Below are 25,947 nucleotides of genomic sequence, written 5' to 3'. Positions count from 1 at the left end.
CCTAAAACTGTGTTTTGTCCTATCTGTAAAGATTTGACCCCAGGGAAGGGCTGTCATTTTCACAATGCTTTTGCACTAAGGTGCTGTCAAACAAAATATATTTGTGCATTATATAAGGAACGTGCGCAGGAGTATCTGTATACTTATGTTTCCGTGTCAGCTACTCTGTATGAATTTGGGTCCACCACTAGAAAAAGGAGTTATAGTTCTCATAGATTAAAAAGGTAAGATTTTCTAAGCATGTGAGGAAAAAAAAATATTGAGCATTCTTTATAATTACAATTTAGTCATCAACTATAGTGACATACTCCCATTTCTGTGATTTGTTTGCTGAACAGGAGGACAAGCATGGCTTGTCATCATGTTTCAGGCCCTTGAAAGTATTTTGCATTGATGAAGAACAGAATTGCAGTTCAGAGTTCAGACCCCACAGTTCCCAAAACTACCAATGGACAAAGACTGGGTGTAAGACAAAAACTAAACAAGCATTCAATGAAAACCGAATACCTATTTCATATTTGACTGTTCATACTGAAAAAAGGCAGAAATCTCCGTATTTCCTACTAGTTTTCAGGAGAGTTGAAAGAACTTGGAACACATTTCTAATCTTAAATATAATGGAGAGCTTAAATTTCATGTGTATGCTAGCAAAGTATTGTCTAACATGAGATCATATTTAAGACTTTCCCCCCTTCTCTTTAAAATTCAGAAAGTTATATTTCAACCACCATCTTGAGCTTCTATTATGAAATCTTTTAAAAGTCCCATTAGCATCTGTCATGGGAACAGGAAATTGGAACAAATTGGAAAACAATATTAGTTGCCTGTAATTGCAGACAAAAATCATGGCTGGAATTATTGTGCAATGATCCCAGTTATTGTTGGGACTAAGTAGAACTGTTGGTCCAGATCATGTTCTCTTTCTACTGACACTTCTTTTAGGCCATTATTTTGTCACTGATGATTTGAAATCACCACTGTACTGATTTCTCTTCAAGGTGGAATTATCATTTCAACTTCTAATCTTAAAACAATCCAACAAATTTTGTGTTTTACACATAGGAGAATGGAGCTGTGAATTGCTAGAGAGCTGAACTGGGCATGTTTGCACCCAGGCTGGAAATTCAACATTTTTTTACAGGTTAGCACACCTTGTTTTTGCTTATCATAACTACTTCTTTAGAGAAGCCAGTATTCACAATTGACTTTGTGAATATTGCTTTTGCTTCACCTTCTATGCCCCTTTCCTCTTTGTTCAAGTAACAAATGCTCTGAGAGTGCACAAAGGCATCAGCAGACTATTCCCACTGCTCTCATGAGGCACAGCCTTGAATTGCATCTAGAGCCTCTACTTTTTCCAATACTGCCTTTGAATGTAATGCTTGTAGAGCACAAGTAGACCTGGAGCTACAAAATTGAGGAGTTAAGCAGGGTGGAAGACTGCAGTCAGTCTATTATTCACTATTTACTCCTAGATTACAAACAAACTAATTTGCCTACATTACTCCTAAACAAATATTTGTCATCACAGAGAAGATACTGGCCAGATGTACAGTACCAGAGTGATCTTGTGTGATACAAAACAACAGCAATATTTATTTATACAGAATTTAATTAAAGACTGAAGCTCCCAAAGAGTGATCTACATATCTCATGCAATCTACTCACACCAGCTGACACAAGCAAGGAAAACAGAGGTAGCACACTATCTCTAATTCCAGGTAGGTGCTCAGGTACTGACACAGCAGGGCACCTATGAGCACTTGGTTAGGAGGTTCAGAGCAAAATAAGAGAGAAAAAGAAGATACATGGGACTAGCAGTTTTGAGCTGGTGAGTGCCTGTAAACCTTACTGATGTAATACTTATAGCATTCAATAAATAATACATGATTTAAACCCACTAAACCTGTCCAAGTGCTGTATTAAAGTACTGAAGTACTAAAAACTTCTCCTGACTTCAGCAGAAGTGGAGGTTGATGAAAACTTTACCAAGTACTTTCATCACCTTTCAGAATTGTATCATTACCTATAAAACATACTTAAGATGTTAAAGTGGTAAAAAAAATCAGCTTTTACCACTTAAAGAAGAGTCAAATTTGAACATTTTTCCAAAAGAAAATGAGTAAACACAAATTAGAAAGATATTTTTCTTCATGGAAAATGTAGGTACTTAGTGATATTTGTACATTCTTTTATTTACAGAAGTTGTGCATGAGGGAGCAATCACAAGTAATGTGTGTCAGTTGGATATTTAGAAAGCAACATAAGACCTGCCATGAGCAGCTCTGAGCTTCATATCTGCTTTTCAAGTCCATCCAAGACCACTCAATAAACTAGCACTCAGCCAGCAATCTTCACCACTGATTTTGCTTCATACTAATAAAATAGTGATAATACAAACTTTTTACATTAGGAATTGAGATAGTATGTATGAATTGAGATAGTATATAGTATGTAAGCTGTAGCAGGATCACTAAAAATATTCCTCATTTAGAACATTAACTAAAAAATGAGCCTAAGGAAAATCACAGCATATATACACAAAGGCTCGAAAATTGCTGCTAAAATCAGGTTATCTGTGATAAAAATAACAAATGTGAAGACAAAGGAACTCTTGAGGCACTGCAATGCTCTTTCTCATGGTACCACACAATCCAGTATACTACATTTTTCAAATTATCTAGGTACACATATAATTAATGTTAAGAATACGCATTCAATCTGTTTATTCATACGCTTTTCACATTTATTGTTCGGTCTTTTGGTCACTGGATTATATTCAACAGGTATAACTAGTCTCCTGGAACTCAATATCTCAGCACTGTGGTTCCCTCCTACTATCCCCACCTATGCTATAAAAACCATATGATGCAGTGAGTAAAATATGTTTGCAATTGGACAAGTGGGGTTGGTTTTTTAACAAGACTGACAGGATCAGCTTAACCTGAATTCTTGCAGCTACAGACAGAAAAGCCTGACAGACAGAAACTTTGTATTTACACATACTTAGCCTGCATTTATTCTTAAAATAAAATGAATTACAGTATCTGCTATGTCACAGACTCAGCAAGCCAGCACTACTGAGAGCAGGTGCGAGGCTTTTGCTGGCAAAAAGAAGTAACACATGCCCATAAGTCTCTAGGTATAATAAAAAGAGAACACTGTGTTCAGTTTCAAGATGTTTTCAACCCAAGGCTTGGGTTTACTATTACGTTGTCCACTGGAATTTGAAATTATAGGAAATAATGGAGCTACATTCAGCAAATAATAAATGCTGTCTTTATACCATCTTATTCATAGAACATGCTGTGGACAGCCATCCTCTGGTGGCACTTGTCTCTGACCTCTCTGACCCAAAAGTCACGTAAGATCCCTTTTAGGTCAGCATGGATATCTAAATTATATGCTAACACATCTTGGTACATGCTCTAAACATATCTTTGCTTCCTCATAGGGAAGGTCATGAGAAAGGACGTCTCAGCACACCTCAGGAGTTAAAAAACCATAAAGATCCCTCTCAGATGCCTGTCTGAGTCTTCAACAATTCTCTCTGCCAGTACAACTAAGTAGCTTCTGAAGACGTCACAAATGTTTCCCATATTCTTATCAAATCTGATGTCTAATATTCAACAAGGGCCCCAAATCAGCCCTATAAGTAAACTGCATTGCAGTCTTCTCTTTTGCACATATGATTAGAAGAGGGTGGATCAGAGGGACATCACAAGCCAGTTTTCAGAACAAATCCCCCCAGACTCATTGGGAATGCAAAAATCTTCACTGCTTGTGTTTTATGGGTTCCACCCAGTTGAATATGAGATATTTCAGTGAGATATTTCGCCCATCCATTAAAATAAACACACATTGTAAAAACATTTAAGGGCTTCAGAAAGTCCAAATCCAGCCACAGCACAAGTATGGCTGGAATGCTGTTTATAGTCTCCTGAAAGCTCACACAGTAGGAAATGCCGACTTATGCTGTAAAAAAATTGTGAAAATTTCTTTTTGTTTTTTTTTTCACACTTTTATAACAGAACTATCAGAAATACTTTTAACCTGTATTCCTTTACCCAAATCTGAGAAAAAGCCAATCCACTCACCCTTCTCCCCACACAGGCCACTACAGGCAGTGTCGTGTTCAGTATCATGGAAAGCACCCAAGACAGCAGCGGTGTGGCCTCCCTCCTGTTGTATGCAGACCACTGTCACTTCTCACTTGGCAGAGGAGGCTGAAGGAGCTCACACCTTCACACCTCAGTTTTCAGGAGTGCTCTAACAACTAAAGCTCAGGTTGGGATAAAGCTGATTTCTGCCCCTCCCACTGAAACTTATCCAGAGAGGTGAATTAAGAAAGAAGGAGATCAGTGCTGCATCCAAATGAAAAACTGGCACACAGGGAAGGAGAAACTGAGTCTTGCTTCAGAGCCTGCTGTGACTTAGTTGAATTTGAGAGAGGTTGACAGGAAAGGCACTCTCTTCTTAGTCCAGCCAGTATCTCGGGGAAAGTCTGGCAATACCATCAAGGCACACAAGCCCATCTTCAGTCTGAAGCTGAACAATTGGGCTCAGAGGCTTCAGAGAGAGGCTGAGAATCTCTCTGGAAAATTGTGTATTGTTTTCTCAGATCACAGGATTTAACTGGTGAATCAAGGAATAAAACACAAAAATTAGAGCAAGCAAGAATTCAACTTTGAAAGCCCTTAAGGGCTGAAGATGCCTTCAGAAGAGGGTACCATATTACCAACAACACAAAATGCATACCCCTAACAGTGAAAAGTACCATAAAATCATAGAAGAGCCTAAGGTGGAAGAGACCCCAACAAACCATGTTGTCCAGCCTCTCATGGGAGAGGAAGCCTAGATGAGATTATCTAGCATCCTCTTCAAAACTTTAAGTGATAAAACTTTTATCTGAAGTGATTAACCTTAAGCATCTTGAAAACCTTAAGCGATGGGAACTCTACTATATCCCTGGGGATATTGTTCCAGTGAATAATTGTACTCACTGTAGAAAAAAAAATAGGAGAAAACAGGTTTTTCTCTGTACCTTCCTTTAAACAATTTTTTTCTCAGGCTGTTGCTAGATCATATTCCTTAGCTTACAGATTCTATATGTTCCTTTAGGTTTTCTTAGTCACTTCTATTCTTTCAGATTTCATGCTATTTTTGCATTGTATAAATAAGATCACAAAATGGTTTAGGCTGGAATGAAACTAAAAGACCATCTAGTTCCAACCCCACCTTCCATGGACAGGGACACCTTTCACTAGACCAGGTTGCTCAAGGTCTTATCTGTCCAACCTATCCTTGAACACTGCTGACATCCACAACCTCTCTGGACAAACTGTTCCAGTGTCTCACCATTATCACAGTAAAGAATTTCTACCTTATATCTAACCTAAGTTTTTCTTATTTCAATTTGTACCCATTACTCTTTGTTCTATCACTAGAGTCCCTCTCTGACTTTCCTGTAGGTCCCATTCAGATACTGGGTGTTTTCTCTCTGCTTTTTTTTTTTCTTTAATTATTCAGCCCCTTCAGGATAAGAGGCAGTCATTTCATCCTGTCCTGCCACAAAACACATTAACTTTGTATTTATCCAACTAAAATACTGGAAACAGAATAAAAAAAATACAAATTGTTCTTTAGGAAGCTACAGTTTCCTTTCCCTTTTACAACACTGCAGCCTTGGAAATTTCAATATTCAAGCTCTAATGACTGGTCTTGCTTTCAGTTTTAAAACATAAACATCATGAGTACAGCTGGGCACCTAGAACATGGTGTGAAAACCTGAGCAGCAGGTTTGGCATCCTGAACCTTGAACATGAGCTGCAATTATATTTCCCTGGGTGATACAGGACAGTGGCCTTGCTCTTGCTGTCCTAGGAGAAGGAACATCCTGCCTGACCTTGCTGCTCCCACAAAATGGGTTGGGGCTGCTGTGCGACAGCCTGTCCTGAAATGAATCCAAACCATGAATTCTCTGTGACAGTTTGTGGCATCTGGGTGACTCAGACAGCCTCTGTGCCTGAGGCTGTTCCAGCCCAGGCTGTGATTTTGTTAACGTCACAATTTAAGTAGACTTAGGTCTTGTTAGCAGTAATGATGGACTCCCTGAAGGAAAACCAAGGTGGCATTGGAAATGATGTCATTTCATTATCAGCTCTGAGCTGGGGGTAATTGCATCTGTCTTCTTCAAACTGAGATGACCCTGGTCCTTCAGAAGGCAGCTGGCAATCTAACTTCCAGCAGCATGCTTATGCCATGCCTCATCATTTGCTAATTTTCACATCAGAGGCATCATTGAAGGTGACCCAAACCATCATCATCATCATCAAAAGACAGGATCTCCAGCTGGGCATGTATACTTGTGTCCAGTGGACAGCACCATGCTGGGGGCATTGGACATATTTTCAGCCCTGACTGAGATATATGTAAAATAAATCCTACTTGCTTCATGCAAATATAACCACAGCATGCTGTTAATGCAGATGGCTTGACAAGCCATATAATAGAGAATAGTCTTACTGATACAATGAAAAATTTCCCAATGATTATAAAATATCCACCTCAGCCTGACATGGGCAATGAGGATTAAAAAAAATGGGTAGACAGACTAAACAAAATTTGTAGTGCATTTAAATATTTATATTAGACATTGAGATGTGGGTTTCTGTTGTAGTAATTTTTCACATCTTAGACCAGTAGCTGGCAGTTTACCCATCTTCATCTTCCAAAGAACTTCCTTAACTGCCCTGAAGCAAGTTTGCTTTCTGAAGGACAAAGCCGGTTACTCAGAACTGTGTGTTTATAAGAGTGCAATACAGAGACAAAATGAGGAAGAAAAAAGGTAAATAAATACCTAACAAATAGTGACTGTAAACAGAACAGCCTCATTGCAAATTATTTTCTTTTTCTTTAAAAGCTAATTGAAGATACTACAGAACCATGTTGCAGGATTTTCTGAGTACTTAGGTACTGGCATTAAGATGACCTTCCAAAATGGACCACAAAGTGTTCTGTAAAGGTTAACCACATTCAGTTTACAGAGGTGGTGCTGCTTCCTAGGGGTTGTCTGCAACAGGGAAGTACATGATTACTGTGGTGCTTGTGGAATGATGCCTCAGGCACACGATGTATATTATATGTGTAGACACACATATCTGAGAATAGCTTCCCTGGAGACATCGCCCTTCCAGCTTAAGAGTGTTCACCAGAGAACCTATCCTAGAATAAGAACAGCATTGTCACTTCACACCTAACTTTATTACAGATTAACTTCCCCGTGTGTTCAAACCACCTTTTTAGGATAATTCCTGCCCTTTCTTCACCGCCCTTTCTTCTGGACACCAAACGCCTCATTGGTCAAGCCCTGGGTCTCTTTGAGAGACAGGATCTACCCCTCAGTATGCCACATCTTGAAAACTAGTTACTAAGTCTGCTTTGTTTAATATGTAATAAAAAGTTCTTTTTGCTTACTATGGGTTTGTTTTCAATGTCCCCCACAGCACAGCATTTGGCTCTTTAAACTACCATAGCACAAAAAGCAGTAAGAGTTAAAAGCATTGCCACAAAGCCCTTACCATAGGAACAGCACTTTTATTCCCTCAGCATCTCTAGCAAAAAGGAAGGAGGAGAATGAAAGTAATACTCATTTACCTTCTAAAAGCACAAAAGAGTTAAAGACTTCAAACATCCATGTATTACTAAATATGTCACTGCATCCACATGTTGCTAAAGGTGCAGAATCATGAGTCACCTGAACTTCTGTGCTCAGCCTGGACCTGACAACTCACCAATGGCGTGCAAGGGTGAGGACAATTTCTCCTCAATGTGACTTTTTTAAAAGACCTGGAAGAAGCATTCTCTGCAAAGCAGCCAGAAGGGAGGGGAGGATAACATCAACAACTGCTTCCCTGGCACAAGGGACCATAAGCAGCACAGCTGTTCTTTTTGGAAATGTCAGAGAGGGGGGGAAAAAGGTGCCGAGGGAGTTGTCATCATCAGAAAGTACAATACGTGGTTGCAGAATAATGCTTCAGACAGTCATAAACTTTTCTTGAAAACATTGCTCAAAAAGCCAAAGCCTGACTAACTTTCCAAATAGCAAACACTGCTTGAAAAACAGGCATGTAAATTACAAAATTAGTTAGCATCCAGTTTCTCTGCTTGTCTCTGACAAAGGAGAGCATAGTCGTGTCTCAGTGTAGATGCTGCAGCTGAGATAATCCTATATGAGCCCTCTCCTGCCCAGTCACAGCCACATCTACAGAATGTCCCAGGAGGATTTCAGGTAATACCCATGACTCCACCTCTCTTCCTATGTCTGCCTGCTTTGGCCAGTTGTCCCAGAGAAAACAGCAAAATTCTGTTTGTTACTGGGTCCTGCAGGAAGTAACACACCTTCAGAGACAAAACACTATCTCAAGGTTGTTTTGGAATACTGCCACTGTATGCCCATGCAGCAAGCTAAAGCAGGTCTCAGATGGACATGTGCTGTCTCCTGTTCTTTGTGCCCACAGCCTCCCCAGGAAGGAGGATAGGGACAGACCCAGGAAGGTGTGTCACACTCACTCCACTCTCAAGCACTGTCAGGACATGAGGAAAAAAATCACACTGAAGATTTTGAATGAAGAAACTGTAAGCCCAGACTTTCCCTTCAGTCAACAGAAAAAAAACACCAAACCTCAGCTCTCTGCTTCCTTATGCCTGGCACACTGAGGTGAAATGGATACATTCAAACTGATTCCAACTTCATCCCCATCACTGCTGTCAATGAGAGGTGGTGAGAAGGGACCAGGATTAATCCTTAGCCTACAGCTATGCAGTACAGCTTCTTCAATAATTTGTAAGACAGGCAGCAAGTCTGTTCACCCCTAAACCCCTTGAAGCCTTCTGTGGTGGCATGCATGGGCCTTACAAGCTTAAGAGCTGGAGACAAACAAGGACCCTTCCCTGGCCCTTCAGCTGCAGATCTGACTGTTCAACAGTGGGTCACAAGTCCTGCTACTCTCCTGAAAACACGCCTCTCCAAAGGGACTTCCTGGTCAGTGTTAAAGTCATGGAATTTGTGTTTGCCAATGCAGGGCTATAAATTTCACCAAAAAAAACAACAACAACAACAAAAAAAACCAAACCCAAAACAAAACAAAAAAAGCATGAGAAAAGTCACTGTTTTTTATGATCTGTTGTCATACAACTACCATTGTCACAAGGGACAGGAGAAGTGCAGTCTGAGGTTTTACAAAGCTCCCACACAAGGGTATGTATTTTTTGAGGGAGGGGGAGGCTGTCACAAAGATTGCAGAAGCTGGAGTCCATGACATTTTATTCATATTGTTTCAACTCACTCACCCACATGCCCTCAAGGGATGTTCTGTTTTTTAAAATTGCTGTTTCTGCTAAAAACTGCATGGTGTGAATTAGTGTGGTTAGATGCTCCTTTCTCAAAAATATTTTTGGATCTCTACTATTCTTTCTCTCTGCCATATAGGTGTGAAAAGAAGAACTTTTCCTGTGTATGCAAAACCTTGTTTTCTTCCAAATTAATTAAAATTAAATTCAAGAGGGTAATTTGTTGAAGTCAGTGGAGTAATACCTGTATAGAACTAAGTTAAGTGAGGTTAAAAATCAAGCCTGTTGATGTGGCTGTTTTCATAACTTCTTCCATAGCATCCTCTGTCTGGGTACTGGAATAGCAGACAGAACAACTAGAGCAAGGTTCTGGAACTAAACAAATCAACTAAGCAAGAGGAATTGAATTACGCAGGGAGAGAACTTATGACCCCTATTTTTATTTTTTTTTGCTTGTTTTATTCTCACCATTTGTAATGGGTTTTGTAGGGCAGTTTGCAACTCTTTTAAGAATTTCAGTCCAGATGGTAATTTAACTAGGCAGAGGATCAACTGATAAAACTCTGATTAGATGTCAGCTCTTTAGCTGAGCTATTTCCATGGCCTGCCTTAACCTATGTTTAGTCTAACAGATAAATGTTTAGAATTAACCAAGATTGCTGAAGTGAAAGTAGTATAAAGGGAGTCTTAGCAAATCTGGTCAACCCATAAGGATTTCCTTGCTTCTAGCCTTCAGCTCCACATGTTCTGCTGAAGTTCTACAGCTTAAATTGACAATACTTTACTCATGCATTAATCCATAAATTCAAAGTAAGAAACATAATCAGCTCAGAGTTTTGCAGTGCTGCAACAGTGCAAGGTAATAGAGGGCACATGGCTTGGTGTTTTCAGCACCATTGGAGTCAACCACGAGGGTCCTTGACAGATCAAGTCAGCCAGTTTCTCTCTTTTCTTCTTCCTCTCCTTCAACAAGGCAAGACATTCAAATGAATCATCCTTTCACTGATTATTTCACTATTACATAGATGAGAGAAGGATGCAGATAGGGTCTTGCCTCCACTACAACAACAGGGACACAACTTGTGCAGCTTCAGCAGACATGTGTCAATGGATTGATTGAACCTACCAACTTCAAGTGGTTTTGAAATTACAGTTGGTGATCTCTATTTGCAGTTCAACCCAAGAACACCTAATGTTTTCAAAACAGTTCAGTTCTCTTTTACCAGACAGAAGAAACATGTTGCTGTCATGCTGTTCAGTGTTAAAAGACACAATTCCCTGATAATCTTGATCCTTTGGTATAGTTGAACCTAGTGGGGCAGAAGTGTGAGAGGGGCAAGGAGCAAGAGAAGAGGTGTAAATAAAACAGGAATTGAGAGAAAGCAAGAGAAAGACAAAGCTTTAGTGTAGCCAGGAGCAATCACATGGAAAATGGCTAAAGAAACCAAAACACAGCTTGGTACTGGTGATGAGAGAGACTAAATGAGTTTTTCAAGTCTTGCCAAGAGAACCCACAGAATAACCTATTTAAAGACTCAAACTTGCATCTTTTCTTAAAATATAAATAGGGCAGAAGCAGCCAATTCCTACTTGGCAGGTAGTGTCCAGAGAGTTTACGTAACTCTGCAAAAAAATAAGCAAGCACCTATTTAAGAGCAAACTGCTCTTTTACCCAACATGCAAACAAATCAAGCACTTTCATCACAGGCTAAACCCTTTTTAGTGTCAGCTGTGAGTTCTCTTGGTGTTGTAAAGCACCACAGGGCACAAAATCACTATGGTATTTTTTGTGTTGGTTGTCAACCTCTGTTTGCTAGAGATTTGAAAAACAGAGGAGACATGTAGCACAGGAAGATCTGAGCAACAATTAGCAGCCCTTAACAAAAAACCAAATCTGTGAAATGCATTTCTCTCTGAGAAAGAGACTGTTAACCTCTCTGCAAATACTGAGTTAGCAAAAATATGAAGGATGTAACTTAGTGTTTGCTGGTGAGGAGAGGTGAGAAAAGGAGAGGAGAGGACACGACATTTTGTTGTGAGGTAAATGGAACAGGAGCAAATGTGTTTTTTTAAATATCTGATCTGGTATGGATTACAGTTCATCAGCTCCAGAAGGGGGTTACTTGGTCTTGGCCTCCTCTCGTGAATTTCTTTTGTTTACTTGGGTCACTTCTCTATTATTTGAGCCTAGATTATATAAAAGGCAGATCTACAAGGCTGCATTTGTTTGCTTTCTCAACTCAATATATTATGTGCAAGTTTATATGTATACAGTATATCTTATTAGATGCTGTGTCCTGTTTTGGTCTGTTCTCTTCTGATTTATTTTGAACTCAAAGACCATAACTGCAAGTGCCTTCAAACTTACAGATACTTAAGCTACTGGGGAAAGAGCAGAAAAAAAGTGAAATGCAGCAACCATTACTGTCCAACTGCATTACACTCATGCCTTGGAAGAATAAAACAAAAAATGTACTGGAATTTAATCTCCTCTGAGGGAAGAAACTGAAAGCAGCACGTTTGCTAGAAACTGCGCATATTCAATCCACTAAAATTCAAGATATGCAAAATTTAAATGCCATCTAAAAATGGACACTGAGAAAATTTACAGATATGGCACCAAGGAAAGCACATTTGTTTGGCTGCGTTCTTGACCCATGACAGCACAATGCAGGGTAGAAAGCAGATGCTGAGAACACAGCACACTCCCAACACTGGGGGCCGTGTGGGATTCTGACAGTCTAATGGCAGGGTCCAAGCTGCAGCAGGGGGGAACAGCAATGGCATGGGTTGCAGTAGATACCACTGGACATCCACAGAAGAGCGTTCTCAGCATAGCTAAACTGATTTACTGATATCATTATTATTATTATTTCCGTCACAGTCTGGGTTGGAGCAAAGTAGCAGCAATTGGCACTTTGAATTCTGAATCCCCTCAACAGATCCCAATGACAGCCTCAGGCACAGCAGTGCCAGGAACAAAAAAAAGAAACACCAGTATATACACACTGCATTTGAAAAAGAATCTTATTCATCCTTTCTCCAGCAGTGCCATCTTGATGCTGTAAAAACAAATCAGGTAGTAATGCCTGAAGGAGAGATGTGCCAATTGTTTAAATCAGAACCAGAGGTGATGCTCCTTTGGGAGCTGACAAGGGCAAGCCACAACAAACTCCTGGGATTTCTGCTCCCACTGCAAAACCTTCCTGGCAAAGGGCTGAGTTACAACATGTGCTTTTCATACAGAGTGCTTATTTCTGACTGTAATTTAGCCTCTTGGCAGGAGATGTTCATGCACATCAAGCGAAGCAGCCTTGCTCATCCATATCAACCTACACATCCTCATATAATAGCAGCAGCACAGCACACTCTGTGTTTCCAGTGGCCTCCCATGGATCACAGGACAGATTTGGTCAATCATGCCCATCTCCTCTCCATAAAAGCCTACTCCACAAGGGATGCTTTCTGACCTTTCATACTGTTGAATTACAAAATCCACAAGTGAAGAGGTCTCTGTGGACCTTTCTATGAAACCATCCCACTACTTTTATATGAGAAGGAAAGCTAAAACCTGTGCAATAACACCAGTGCTAACTGGATATTAAAAATAACATATAACAGTAATGCTTATCACATATGAGAGGAGAAAAGAAAATACCTGAACTATCCTTTCAAAATTAGTACTGTCTGCTCTTAATAAAACACAAAAAACCTAGGCCATGAGCCTACTAATCTTATCCATTCACTAAGTTCTGCAGAGGAGAAAGGAGAATACAACCCTTGGAGCAGATTTTCCTTGCCTTCTATTTAAGAGGTTGCTAAATTATTGAAATTCTACATTAAAAATATATTGCACACTGTCTAGTGAATGATGGAACTGCAATGCATAATACAGAGAGAGTGTAAACTTCACAATACATGCACATGAAATGACTTGCTGATCTAAAACAGTTGCTTCCTGCCAACGTGATTTCAAGAGAGATGAGGAGAGAAAAACAAGTTACAGTGTAATGCACTAATGACTGAAATTCGTAGCTGAAATTTATAGCTCTAAAGGCATTTTATTCACTTATTTTGCACTATTCAGGTAAATAATATGCAGTGAGTTAGTAGAAAAGAAAAAAAAGATCAAGGTGGCTCCAGCAACTGCAAATATTTTGTCTTAGCTTACTTCATAGCATGTGTCACAGCAATGGACAGTTATGGAGCAAGACAACCCCATTAAAACAAAGGGGTCAATGGTGATTTCTTATTCCTCTCCCAGGTATCTTCTATACTCAGCCCAATGCCTTGATAAAAAGAGAGAATGGGAGCAGATACAGCCAATGGCAATGTGTCATTGTTACAAATCTGGTTGTCTGCCTACACTGCTGAGGAGAACAAGAGTTTATCAGTAAAATTTGAGGATGCTGGCAGCAGAAATTCAACCAAAATGACAAAGAAACTTCCTGAATATATGATTTGACTTGCCCGCTGTTACAGTCAGCCTACTTTCTTTAATATGGGGAGGAAATATTGTACAACATGTAAAAATTTTGGATGATTTACAGAATTTTTTCTCTGTGCAAAACTTTCACATCTGTTGAAATCTCCAGCTGTTTCACTGGGCTGCTGCTGAACTTGCCTTGATCGGTATTCAGAATCTTTTGTCAATCAATAAATTAAATGAATGGATAAAGCATGTTCTAGGGAGAGTCCAAGGATTCACTGGTGAAATGCAGTCTTTACCAGCTGCAACTTGGCTGAGGCCAAGGGGTTCATTCAGCTTTTTAAGATGTTACAAAAACAGTTCACTTTCTTAATCCCAAAACGGAGTTCAGATCCAAACCAGGAATTCTTTGGTGGTAGTGGGGGTTTAGCCATGACACGTGACATGTCATTGACTAACACATACCTCCCTCCACTGAGGTACCAGTTCAACATAGAGGGACCAGCCTGCACCCTCCTTTTGAAATGGGAAGCCCCAAGCAGTCACCAGCATGCTGCCACACAGGCTGTTATTAGTCCAGCTTTGCTGGTGATATTACTACAAAACCTCTGGGTTTGTGTCCTGTGCTTGTTGGCATCCTTGTGCGCCCAGTTACTGCATGGCTCAGGGAGGCAGTTCAAACATGCTGTCACATGCCAAGATGCAGAAAATCAGTTTTAGTTCCTGAACAATAGCTCTTATCATGGAGAAGGTCATGAAATGCAGTTGGCTACTCTGTGGACTGGGACCTTGAAGGCAGATTCCCCCAAAAGGTCAAGAGTGTTGAAGATATCCAAGAAGACCCTCAGACCTACTTGTCTACTTCCCTGCAGTGTAACAAGCTGTGCTGAGGCTGATCTCAGTACCAGTGTTCAGGGCAGGATTTAAGCTACGACAGGCATAAGAGCTCTGCAAGAGCAGTGCTTATCCTCACGTTGCAGGACAGCCCAGTTCTGGCAGACTTGTCAGAGAAATAGCTCAAGGAAAAATATCCTTGTCATGCTGCCAGTGCCAGTGTTAAACTAGGTTAATTGTCAGAGAGATGCGGAGGTCGGCCAAACTTGCAGCATACGGCCTGTGTGGCTTAATGTCAAACAAGAAACGAGAGGCTGCTGCTTGTGAGTAAGCGCCGACCTCCTGAAATTCCCACCACCTCATTCCTTCCTCCTACCCCACCAGACATTGTGTGCTTTGCCCTCTTTGGTCCCCATTCCAAAGTGGATTACCTGTGTAAGTGTGAGCCTCCAAGTGGGGTAAAGGTTTGACCCCTCTGTGCTCCTGTTACGTGGGCCAGGCATGTAAGCACCCTTCTTTTGAGCAACTTATAGAAAAATCAAACATAATTGAGACAAAAGTCATTCATGGAAAGAAATCTTTCTGCCAGCCATAGTTGTTGCATTGCCTTTCTGCCTTGGCAGGGTTTTAGTGTTTTTTTGGCCGGCTCAGGTTTTCCTTTTGGCTACAAAATGTGTTTGCTGAGATTGACACTGGCCAATGTCAGCCTTTTCCAAAGGTGTGAGGAGCCTTGAGAAAACAATCCAGAAGAATAAAAGGTACAATTCTGATCTCAAGTGTGTGTAGGTAGCTGTGAATGGAGTAAAGGTAACTTTCTTGCATGCATAGAAGGAAGTGAAGCAGGATCTTTCTCAGTCTATAACTAAAATTCCAATTTTCCTTACACACAAAATTCCCAGGCAGAACCAACAAATTCTTAATGCTCTCATGGGGTTTTTGGTTTCTGGAGCTCTCCTAGACAAATTTATTTCTGCACTTAGAATCACAGGGCTGGGGAAAAATATTCTAACCAATAACCCTTAATCATACCACAAAAACTCAGCACCCTCTAACCTCTGCAGAGAAGCCAGGAGGGTTGTGCTGGTGGGGAAAGGTACCATCTCTGTGAGAGGGTGGCAGAATGTGGGACAGAAACCCAGACCCCACTGTGCTGCTAAAGGAGTGCAATTAATCTTTGGCCAAAAGTTACCAGACCCAGACATTTACAGTCAATTGAATGGCAATTTTTTGCTGTACTCCTATGCTAACATAAAACACTCTTGAATGCAACACAATATTTCAAAAAATTCATTTTGGGCACTTCAATACTAAGAGTTAAGATTACAATTGTTTTTGTACTTTTGTACTTTTAACAATAATACAGCATATTTGCAGTTCACCTACATGAGATTCTACTTGGGGGCTATCTGGCCTTATTTATACTAACATTTCAAGCTTTCCTGTGCAAATAAAAGTCTGGAAATAGAAAGGAGAACAATAGAGGCAGGACCAAGCCACAGAAGAAGAAGGGAATAAACAAAGGTAAGGACCAGAAGAGGTGTGAAGCAGAAGACAGAAGGACAAGGGAGAGCGCTGGAGGAGAGGGGTTAGACTAACTGCAGTGAAGGACTAAGCTGAGAAAGGCACACTAGTAGGTCTTTGCTGGATATTTTGGGGGAGAGCTCGGAATTCTGAAGGAAAAGCAACTCCATGTTTGGCCCCTTTGTGAAGCTGCAGCATAGGGGTGAATCTAGCAGTAGCCCTTGACACACTTATGCCTTTTCGTTTTAATTCACCTCAGTTCTACTTTCCAAGAGACAACCAATTCTAACACCCTGGAAAAGATCCTCTGAATTTTATCTCAGTGCTCTTTGTCCTGGCTATTTAATGTAGATATCCTAAATATTTCATTTATATTTTCATTCAAGAATATTTCAATTCAAGCCTTGCTTTCCAGCACTTTCAGCTTTAATTAGCCTCACAGTTTAGCTTTGACACAGATTTCCGTAAACATAGTTTTGCACAGAGTAAGGAGGCCACAAAATGTGGCTTGTGCAGTGGACTAACACATGAGCCCAAAAGGTGCTCCAGGCTTATCAATTTTGTCATGAGCATTGCATGTCCTGTGCTCCCCAGCCTCTGTGTGGCTAATTTCACAAGGAGAGACTTGAAGCCAGACACAAGTTTCCCCACTGAGTTGAACAGAAATTAAAGAAGTTAGCTGTACAGTTATGTTCAGCTCTGTAAGGGGGATGGGAGAGTGCACCTCATGGTTTTTACCATAAAAAATACGTGCTTCATGGCACTAGAAGACAGCTGGCACCTGCATCTCTTCTTTTTAAGTTGAATAAACAGAGACACTAAATTTTACTGGTTATTCCAGCCCAAAATGCTGATTAGAAGTTTAAGAGAGTAGTTATTGTATAAAAGTTATATTGGGAAACCTGATCCAGTTAATTTGGTGAGATTCCTTTGACTGTTTCATGCAAAGCTCAAGAAGGGTAAGAAAAAAATATGTACTTTTTTCACACGCAGGAGTAGGTTGTGCATTTCCACCTAACAAACAAAAGATTTCAAAAAAACAATGGCTTATTCAGATTAGTGGGGTAGATCTAGCTGATGTATTACCAGCAGGGCCTAAGGCCAGGAGCTGTTTAATCCTTTGAGGAAAAGAGTGCCAGCAAGAGTGGCTGCCAAGGACTCCCCAGCGCTTGACCTGTGCTGAGCACACGCAATGCCCAGCACCATCCTGGGCACTCGCTCAGTCAGCATGGCCATGTGCTGAACTGGGATAAGGTTGAGAACCACTCCACGCTGTCATGTGTTTGATGTCCTTAGGGAGACAAGGTGAGGTTATTTATTGCCTAGTCTTGCAATCTCCTTCCCCTCGATTTTATTTCTAAGTGGCTCTTTGAACTAATGGTACAGAAAATCCTGCTATTGAGAAATAACCTGCTGCACAGCTCATCCTATGAAGTGAGAGGGATAGCAATGGTGTTAGCAGTGCCACCAGGTCATCACACTCAGGAAAGCCTCCTAAGAGTGACCACAAGCTGCTTCTCCATCCACATACCATGTTTTTAACTATACCTCAACCCAAAAGAATGCTGGGGCAAATATTTCCTCTCTGTAGATATGTTAGATAAGAAAGAAAGAGAGCAGATGCCTTTCAAAGCCTTTATGGGTATATAAAGAAGAAGGTATGGACCCTGGGGTAGGGTTTCCTCAACACCCATGTAGACTCTTACAATGGTGAGAGACACTGGGCAGGTGTGGCTACATCCCACCATCTCCCAGAGATTCCTCAAGGTAGATCTCACAGATTTCTCTTGCTCTTCTGTCAGATGTTTCCATGGGCTTCTCCTCAAGAGGGAGAACCTTGGCTAACCACATGCTGCTTTTCATGATTTGGCAAAGAGCAAGGATGGGAACAACATCTGTGTCCAGATCTTTGCTAAGGGAAGAACAACAGACAATAGCCAGGGAAGTGGTTTTAGTGCAGATGACAACATCAGGGGACATGTATTTGCATCCTGGGAATACCTGTAATTATCAGACTGCTAATTGAAAACTAAAGATAGTGGCACCCAATATCTATCCCGTAAAGTGCCTCCATGAGACATCCACACACCTCTCTTTCCTACCTGTGTGGCACCCAGCTGAAGTGCAAAGGTCTGGCACAGCCTTTCCCCAGCTTCATTTCTCCTCTTCAAATCTCCTAAAATCTGTTTATTTCTTAGCTGGACTCCAGGGCCTGCCTCTCCAGATGGGTTTTGTGCTATGCTGTAATCCCTACTCCCCAAGTAGCCCATTCCACATTTAGGAACAAAAATGCCCTGGAACAAAAGCAAACCTCAGCAATGCAATACAAATAACATAACCTTTGAACAGAGTAGAAGGGAAGAGATGGATTGTGTGAGAGAGACGGCAGTGTGAATCCCAGCACCCTTATTCTTCCTCTTGTGCCAGCACCAGTGATGGTGACTGCATCCCCCACTATCCTCCAGTTCTTTCCTTGTTGCTAGCAAATCCATCATCCCACTCTTCCTTCTCAGCTGGTATCTCTGGTGGCTGACAGCCAAGAAAATACCAAATCCTGACTGAGGCCAGTATTTGTACTTGTCAGCAATCAAATATAGTGTGATAATGAAAAAAAATGCTTTCTGCCTACTATGGTCTAGTTTTGAGCTATGGTGAAAGCCATCAGGGCAAACACAGCAGGGACTCTTCAGGCAGCTGTGGGGAGAGATCTGTGAAGTTGCTTGTTTGGGGCACAAAAGTTCTGTGGCAGTTAACCTGTGGTCCTGGGTGTCAGGCTGTCCTGGACACCAGTGGCTTATCTGTTTCTCTCATAAAACTTTGCATTAAAAATGTCCAAGTGCCCAAGCAACTGAAGTAGCAACCTGTAGGTCATAACATTTGTATAAGCTGATTGAACAGGACTGAAAACAGTATTTGTCCTTTTCTTTCAGCTGCTGTTACTGGAAAGGACCTTGAATCCCTCCCACTGATTAGTATATGAATGCCTTATGCAGCATCCAGCAGCATCCAGAGGCTACACGTGGAGGAGAAGCAGAAATTCCTGAAAGAAGGTCAAACTGCCTGGTGCTCTTTTGGATTGTGTCAGCCCCAGTAAATCCCACTTTCTGTTGCCCTGGCCAGAGATGGAGGGGTGTGGGAGGCCCTAAGCACTGGGTCCTGGCAGCAGGATGCCAGATAGCATCCAGGGCTGGGCACTGGAGAGGGGATGTGCACCTCCCATTGCTGACAACTGAAGATGCACGTCCAAGCCCCAGCCCACACCCACTCCATTAGAACAACTGCCGACATTCAGCACAACTAACATCTCTGTGGGTTAGAAGGCTAAATAAATAAGAGATGAATAGCTACTGTGCATCATAGCCCTTTATCCTGGGAGAATCAGTGAACCTAAATTCCCCAAGAAAAGCAAGTAGGCTGCATCTGTGCCTGTGCTCTGATTAATCTCATTGGTTTGTTTTCCTGGAAACTAGATGTCCCAGATGCCATTGTTTCCATCATAAGTGTTCATCTGCCCTGTTTTGAGCTTGATTGCTCCTGTAGCCTGCTTAGCTTAACTGTTTTTTGTTTGTTTGTTGTTTGTGGTTTTTTGTTTGTTTTTTTTTAAATTAACATTCTTAAACAAAATGCCAGTAAATTAAAATGAGGACATAGCTGCAACCCTCAACACTAGATTTGTTAAATGTTTAAAAACACCTACAGCACACAGAAATCCTAAGCTGTTGTATGTACTGTGACTAAATTATTAATTGTTGCCGTGCACATCAAACAAGGATTTCAAAAGGGGACTTTGTGTTTCTGCTAAACACATTTTTGTCTGACAGTAGAGACAAAATAATTTGAAAATTAGTCTCTTTGGTACTAATCACAACTGTTACTAAAACATTCCCACTGTAGGCATAATTACAGTCATTTTTTGCTTTTGAGAGAATTAGATATTTAATTCATTATCTCAATGAAGATCTTGAAAGTTTACAATTTGTTAAAATACAAACACATAATTAACGGAAACATAATGAAATAAATATCCGTTTCTAGTCATAAAAGCTCCACTAACTAGTACAATAACATTCAAGTACAAATTAAAGCAGTAACATTTACAGAAGATATCACAGAATATTTGTTTTATGGGTTGGAAAGACTAGCTATGGGGTCGTTTGAGGTGGGTTTTTTAAAAACACAAAGATATATGAATGGATTGCTACAGTTAAATTTGCTTTACAGAAAAAATAACATTCTGCTGTGGGCAAAAAACAGAAATATGGGAAAATTCTCTTCTGTCTCAAGTGAATTATTTCTGGTGAAAGGCTTCTCAGCATTTTGCTACAGGCATGCAGCTTTACACACAGAACATTATGTATGTACACAGACAGTTCTCTACTGGGGGTGTCTATCCTGATGCCCTCCCCTATTCCCAGCTCCCCACAAGGCTATTCACAGGAAATAAAGGGAAAACACAAATTCGGAAATGGAAATAAACCCCAAACTAACAAACACCTTAAACATAGGCACAGAAAAACAAGTTGATAAGGACAAAAGCAGCTTCACTCAGTAAGTCTCAGCTGCTTCCAGAGCAGAAAGCAATGGGGACGTACTGCTATTATTAGCCCTCCGGATGGGAAGCAGCACGGTGTGAAGCTGTTGGCAAGACCTTGCAGGATTTTCTTCGCACGTATGCACAGGCACAGACACACAGACAGACAGACCCCCCCAAAACGCTCATGGTGAGCCCCTTCCCTCCACTCGGGTGAGACAGACAGACAGAGAGCACGACGCTGGCGCGACTGTGCGTACTCACAGCTCGGAGTACAAGAAGTGCAGGTTGCCCACATTGTCTATGTAGTTTGCAGGACTTAGCCAAGGTAGGACCAGTAACAGAAGAGCCTTCATTTTCAGTGCAGTGCTGGCACTGCTGCTAGGTTTCCTCCTTCCCACCGTCTCTCTGTGCTGGTGGGACACACAACGAGAAGCTTTCGTGCCAGCCAAGCCCCTTCTAAGCAAGCCTTTCCATTTCAACGCAATGGTAGCACATTATGAATCGAGCTTAAATCCCTTAAACGAAGCTACACTGCAAAAATCATTGACCTGTAAGAGGATTACTTGATCTGACTCTCGGATGGGTAGATGTGAGGGTTTAGGGACAGCACAGCGTGGTTGGCGAGACAGTGACTTATGCTGCAGAGGAGAGCGATGCTCGGGGAAGAGACCTGCCTCCTGCAGGATTCAGAGTGGTTCTTCAGAGGCAGCTGGTATGTTTACATCACTGCCCACAAGCAGATGGGTTACGAGCTAAACTGCATCCTGGAAGGGTGTAGCTGCCTGACAAGGGGGGGGGAAAAATGCCCCCCGTGGAGTTTTGTAGCAGGCGATATCAGAAGACCACACCTTTTTAAAGTAAAACACTGCAAAAGATCACAGACAACTGCTGGCTGTTTGCATCTCAGTCTGAATCCCCCAAATCCAGTCAGATGTCTTTGTACAAACATAAATCATGTAATAATCCAAGGACATGTCTCTTCTCAGGGATTCTTTTGAAGGATGCAAGAGCAAACATTTTAAATAAGGATGCTTTCAGTGGACTGCTCCATGGTAACCGGTATTTTTTAAAAAAATGGTAAAGTTCTCTCATCAATTACAAAGCATAAAACAGCAAGCTCACCTTGTCCCATCAGTGACCTCATCTCTGATCAGGACAAACTTTTGTTTTCTCTCTCAGAACCAGGACTGGTCTGAACCTGAATAATGCACGTAATGTGAGGACTGCTGACCACCCTGGTGACCCTAGTACAGTCTACTTTAATTTATTCACTGGGAACACAATAATGTTCTGTGGAGATACCACGTGGGCTCTGAACTGTTCTCACTGCAGACACCAAATATTTATGATTATTATTGTATTTGTTTTATTAGTAAAATCACACATTTCCCCTTCCCTCTATTGATTCACCAGAGTTAAAGAAAACAGCATCAGCTCAGTCTGTTTAATCTGTCCCCAGGCATGACAGAGCACAATATCTTTCTCTTTGCCATTAATTGGAGATGGGGTGGCAAGAGAGCTTTCTCCAACAATTAGATTAGGCAGAGGCATAAGATACCTTAGGTGATAATTGACTAATGCTGTGCTTAAAAAAAAATAAAGGTACTGTGCAGTGCCTGCAAGCACAAGGATGTAGAAGTCCACCTTTAAGGATCACTCGGAATGTTCCCTCCCTCAAGTATTTCTTCCCTCAAGTGGGAATGCTAGTGAGTTACAGTACCTATCCCCTGTAAAGCTGAAACCCCCAACAGCAGAAGTTCCTTGTTTCCGGTTCTCCTGTCTCTGCCCTTTGGCCTTAAGGTAAATCAGCCTTCCCATCCATTCTGAGGAAGGAAAATCCATGTCATGAGTAGCAAAGAAGCAAAATGTCCAGCCTACGTAGCAATGCTGCGCACTTCACTACTTTAGAGGCTTTAGGGTAGGAAGACCCTACTCCATCTCTCCAGTCTTCTGCTCCTGAGGTTTGCAAACCTGGGACCTGGTGCAGGGAACCTAACACAGGGAAGAGGGAACAGCAAGAGATGGTGGGAATACGTTACTGAGATAATTCTTTCTATCTCTGCCTGGGCTCAGGCCAAGCAATCCAGAAGCACAGGATCTTGAAGATCCTTGAGGGTAAGATCCAGGCCAAGCCACTGACATTCAACAGTAAGTGCTAGAATAAAACCTGCCAGGTTTTACAGGACCAAATCATTGTTTATAGCACTGCAATTCTGTAAAATATGTAGTGAAGAGTACCTTTACAACCACCTTAAGGAGAAGAAACGAAGACATTGGAGTGACTTGCATGTATTCACATAGGAGAATCAACACTAGAAATCAAAAGTTGTGCTAGCTGTGTGGCTTCCATGTAAAAAATAATATTCCAATTTGCTTACTTATTGGGGGTTGGGGGTAAATTGGGAATGGGTGTCTTGATAGTTTTATGGTCACAGCATCATAATGTCAAAAAAAATGAAGACCAACAGGAAGGTCTATATCACATTAAATTCACCTATATATATAGCAAAGGGCATATGCACTAGAGTTTCAAGATTTTGTGGCTGGAATCTGTAGAGAAATAATTTCAGTGACAGCAGCACACGGAAGACTGACTGACAGTTCCCTTACCTGCATTTCTTTTGAAATTAACATTTGAGGCCTATTAGAGAAGAACTGACCTAAGACAGAAAATTGTGAGTAACTTTGTCATTTTGTCCTCTTAGCTGCACTCAGCAGAATTCCCAGAGCACTGCTTGCCTGGGCTAGGGCCTGCTGCCGCTGCCTCTTGCACCATGAGCCAGAAGCACCCTTATAGGGAAAGCCAGGTCCAGAAGTCTGGGGACAAGGGCACCCAAATCCAAAACCACCAAACCTCCAGCATGTGAAAAGTGGTCTCATGACCTTTGCAAGGGATCAATAAACCCATTGCTAAAGTTATGGGGGTTCTTTTGTTTTGCTAATAGAAAATCATCACATTTATGGTTGGTTAGGACGCCGTAACTTTGTGAATATCTTCAAGTGAATAAATTCCTAGCGAGAATCCAGGTGCTTCAGGAAATGAGGTCTCCAGAGGACATATTTGAATGGCAGGCTGCAGAGCCATTTCCAGTTGCGGGCTCACAGGCTGTGGAGTGTGCAGTATGTGAACAAACCTCCACCCTCTGGCTCACCAGCCTGCTCACCAGCGATGCTCTGGTCCTCAGTACTGCCATGGCTACGCAGGAATGTGCCCCCAGCAGCAGTCTGGAGCCCTGTGCTGGCTGCTCAAGACTTCCTTCACATTGCACATGCAGAGGTACACACCTAGCAACACAATTTACACCTGCAAAATTCAGGGGAAGTAATTTCACTGGGCAACAGATACAGAAAACAGAAAAGGGCACATCTGAGACCCCATCTCTCCTCAGACCTGTGGTGTTGTTATACAGACTGTTTCAAAGGGTCAGTCTGCTGTCAGAAATCACAGCCCTGAAAGTACCCCTTTAGCCCTCTCCCTTCCTTACAAAAGGCAGAACGTGCACGACAAAAGCATCAGCACATGTTTTACTCTGCAAAACAGAAAATCATTCAGTTCTCTCATTGCAGAGGAACCAAACCACTCCCTGGAGAGGTCTCTCCCAGAGGCAGGGTGGAGGGTCATCCTGGCTACCAGGAGGGATAAGGCTGGAGAGGGAGTCCAGCCAGGCTCTTCCAGACTCTGTCTCTCTGTGAGCCCCATGGTGCCCTGGGTAAGTGCTCACCTGGAGGAAAGGAGCACTTAGGTTCAAAGACCAATACCAAACCAGAATATTTTCTGCTCTATTTCTCATATAGGTCATTTGTGATTCAAAAAAAGATTTGAAGAAAGGGCAATTATAAAACCCTTAATGTGCTATTAAAATATTTATAATAGCTCAGCTTCCCAAAACACGCAGATCTCTTTGGACCACATAGACACCGTCATTGTAAAGCTAACCACAAGGTATTCACCCAGAACTGCTAACAACAGCATGAAGTACCTTACATGCATTGATGCATTTGGTTCTAAAAAAGAATAAGATATAGCCTATATCTTGGACAATAAATGGACTAAATTCAGCTCTAAATTAATGATACTGTGTTCATTGTGAGTGAAAACAACAGCTCTTTCTTTATGTTAACTGTCTACTTTGATCAGTAATTGAAGACATTTTTCCTCTACTCAAAAAAAAAAGAGTGCAAAAAGGTCTGTCAGCAACAACTTACTGGGTTTGGAAATGCTGTTCAAGGTGACCACGTTGCACAACCTCTGAGCAGTGTTCTGTGAAAGGGCAGCTAACCATTAGCTTATCCAGGAGGTTATTCACTAGTATGCTGGACTTCCTGCACGTCTGGAGAATCACAAGCTTGCGGTCCATGGGGCAGAAGTCTTTTTCCACAAGGAAGTTTGTAAGGCAGGCTGTGCAGAAGGTGTGACCACAGAGCGTGTCTAATGGCTGAAGCAAAGGTTGCAGGCAAATGTGGCATATCAGATCATCATCTACTTCTTCGGTGTAGCTGTACAAGTGGTTTTCTTCCGGTAAATGCGCTTGGCCGCAGGTGACACAGAGTGGCGGGGAACTGTCCTCCATTTCTTCTTCTTTCTGGCTCATAATCAGAATTGATGCAATTCAAAAAGGGTGCAGGTGGGAATACCCAATGCGTTTGCTATTTGTGAGAGCTGTAGCAAGGCTTTTGTGCTGTCAGATCTGTGGGGAGGAAAGGCAAAGGATTATGTTCTGGGTTGTGTTTTTGTACCATGCTTGCAGTATGTATCTGGATATGAAAGTAGTATATCAGGTATTAGGAAAGAGTTGTGTCTTTGGGATTGGAGAGTAAAGCAAAGAAGGGGGCAGGAAAAAAAGATAATTAGCTGCAGGGGCTTATTTTCTCATAAATCTAGCTTAATTTACACAGATACTCTCATTGTAAAGAAAGATATCAAGATAGGGAGAAGTACTACAGGTATTTAATGGCTGAAAACCTTAAATTAGCATACAGTTCCAGTCAGACAATTTTGTGGCCACATTACTTCTGCCAAAAAAGTAGCATTGTGTGTGGGCAAACACTGCAAGACTGTGTGCAGAAATACAGGTAAGAACAAAGGTTGCTGGCCAAGTTGCCTGTTCAGCGCAGCAAGGGAGAGCAGCAGCTTCACCTAATTCATACAAGCATACAAACTCTGTATGTGTAGCCAGAGGGAGGATAATTTGGGTCATGAGAATTTAGAGCTTGCAGCCCTGTAGACCATTCTTATACTACAACAGCAATGGACCTGGACCCCTGCATTCAAAGCTTG

The 25,947-nt window shown here is 41.5% G+C and overlaps 1 protein-coding gene across 2 annotated transcripts in view; it reads right to left on the bottom strand.

The window, feature by feature from the left end:
- Window positions 1-25,947, bottom strand: part of LNX1 (ligand of numb-protein X 1) — a 92,375-nt gene that overhangs the window by 41,365 nt on the left and 25,063 nt on the right. The window contains exon 3 of one of the 2 annotated variants that reach the window (XM_058838638.1): window positions 24,876-25,357. In XM_058838638.1, the coding sequence (XP_058694621.1) occupies window positions 24,876-25,261 (386 nt within the window). In that variant the 5' untranslated portion in view covers window positions 25,262-25,357. Of the gene's footprint in view, window positions 1-20,930; window positions 21,126-24,875; window positions 25,358-25,947 lie in introns of those variants that run through there. The other variant, XM_058838639.1, reaches the window with a different exon arrangement.

Source organism: Poecile atricapillus, chromosome 4 (genome assembly GCF_030490865.1).
Source record: "Poecile atricapillus isolate bPoeAtr1 chromosome 4, bPoeAtr1.hap1, whole genome shotgun sequence".
NCBI lineage: Eukaryota > Metazoa > Chordata > Aves > Passeriformes > Paridae > Poecile > Poecile atricapillus.
This window is presented reverse-complemented; position numbering and strand designations above follow the sequence as displayed.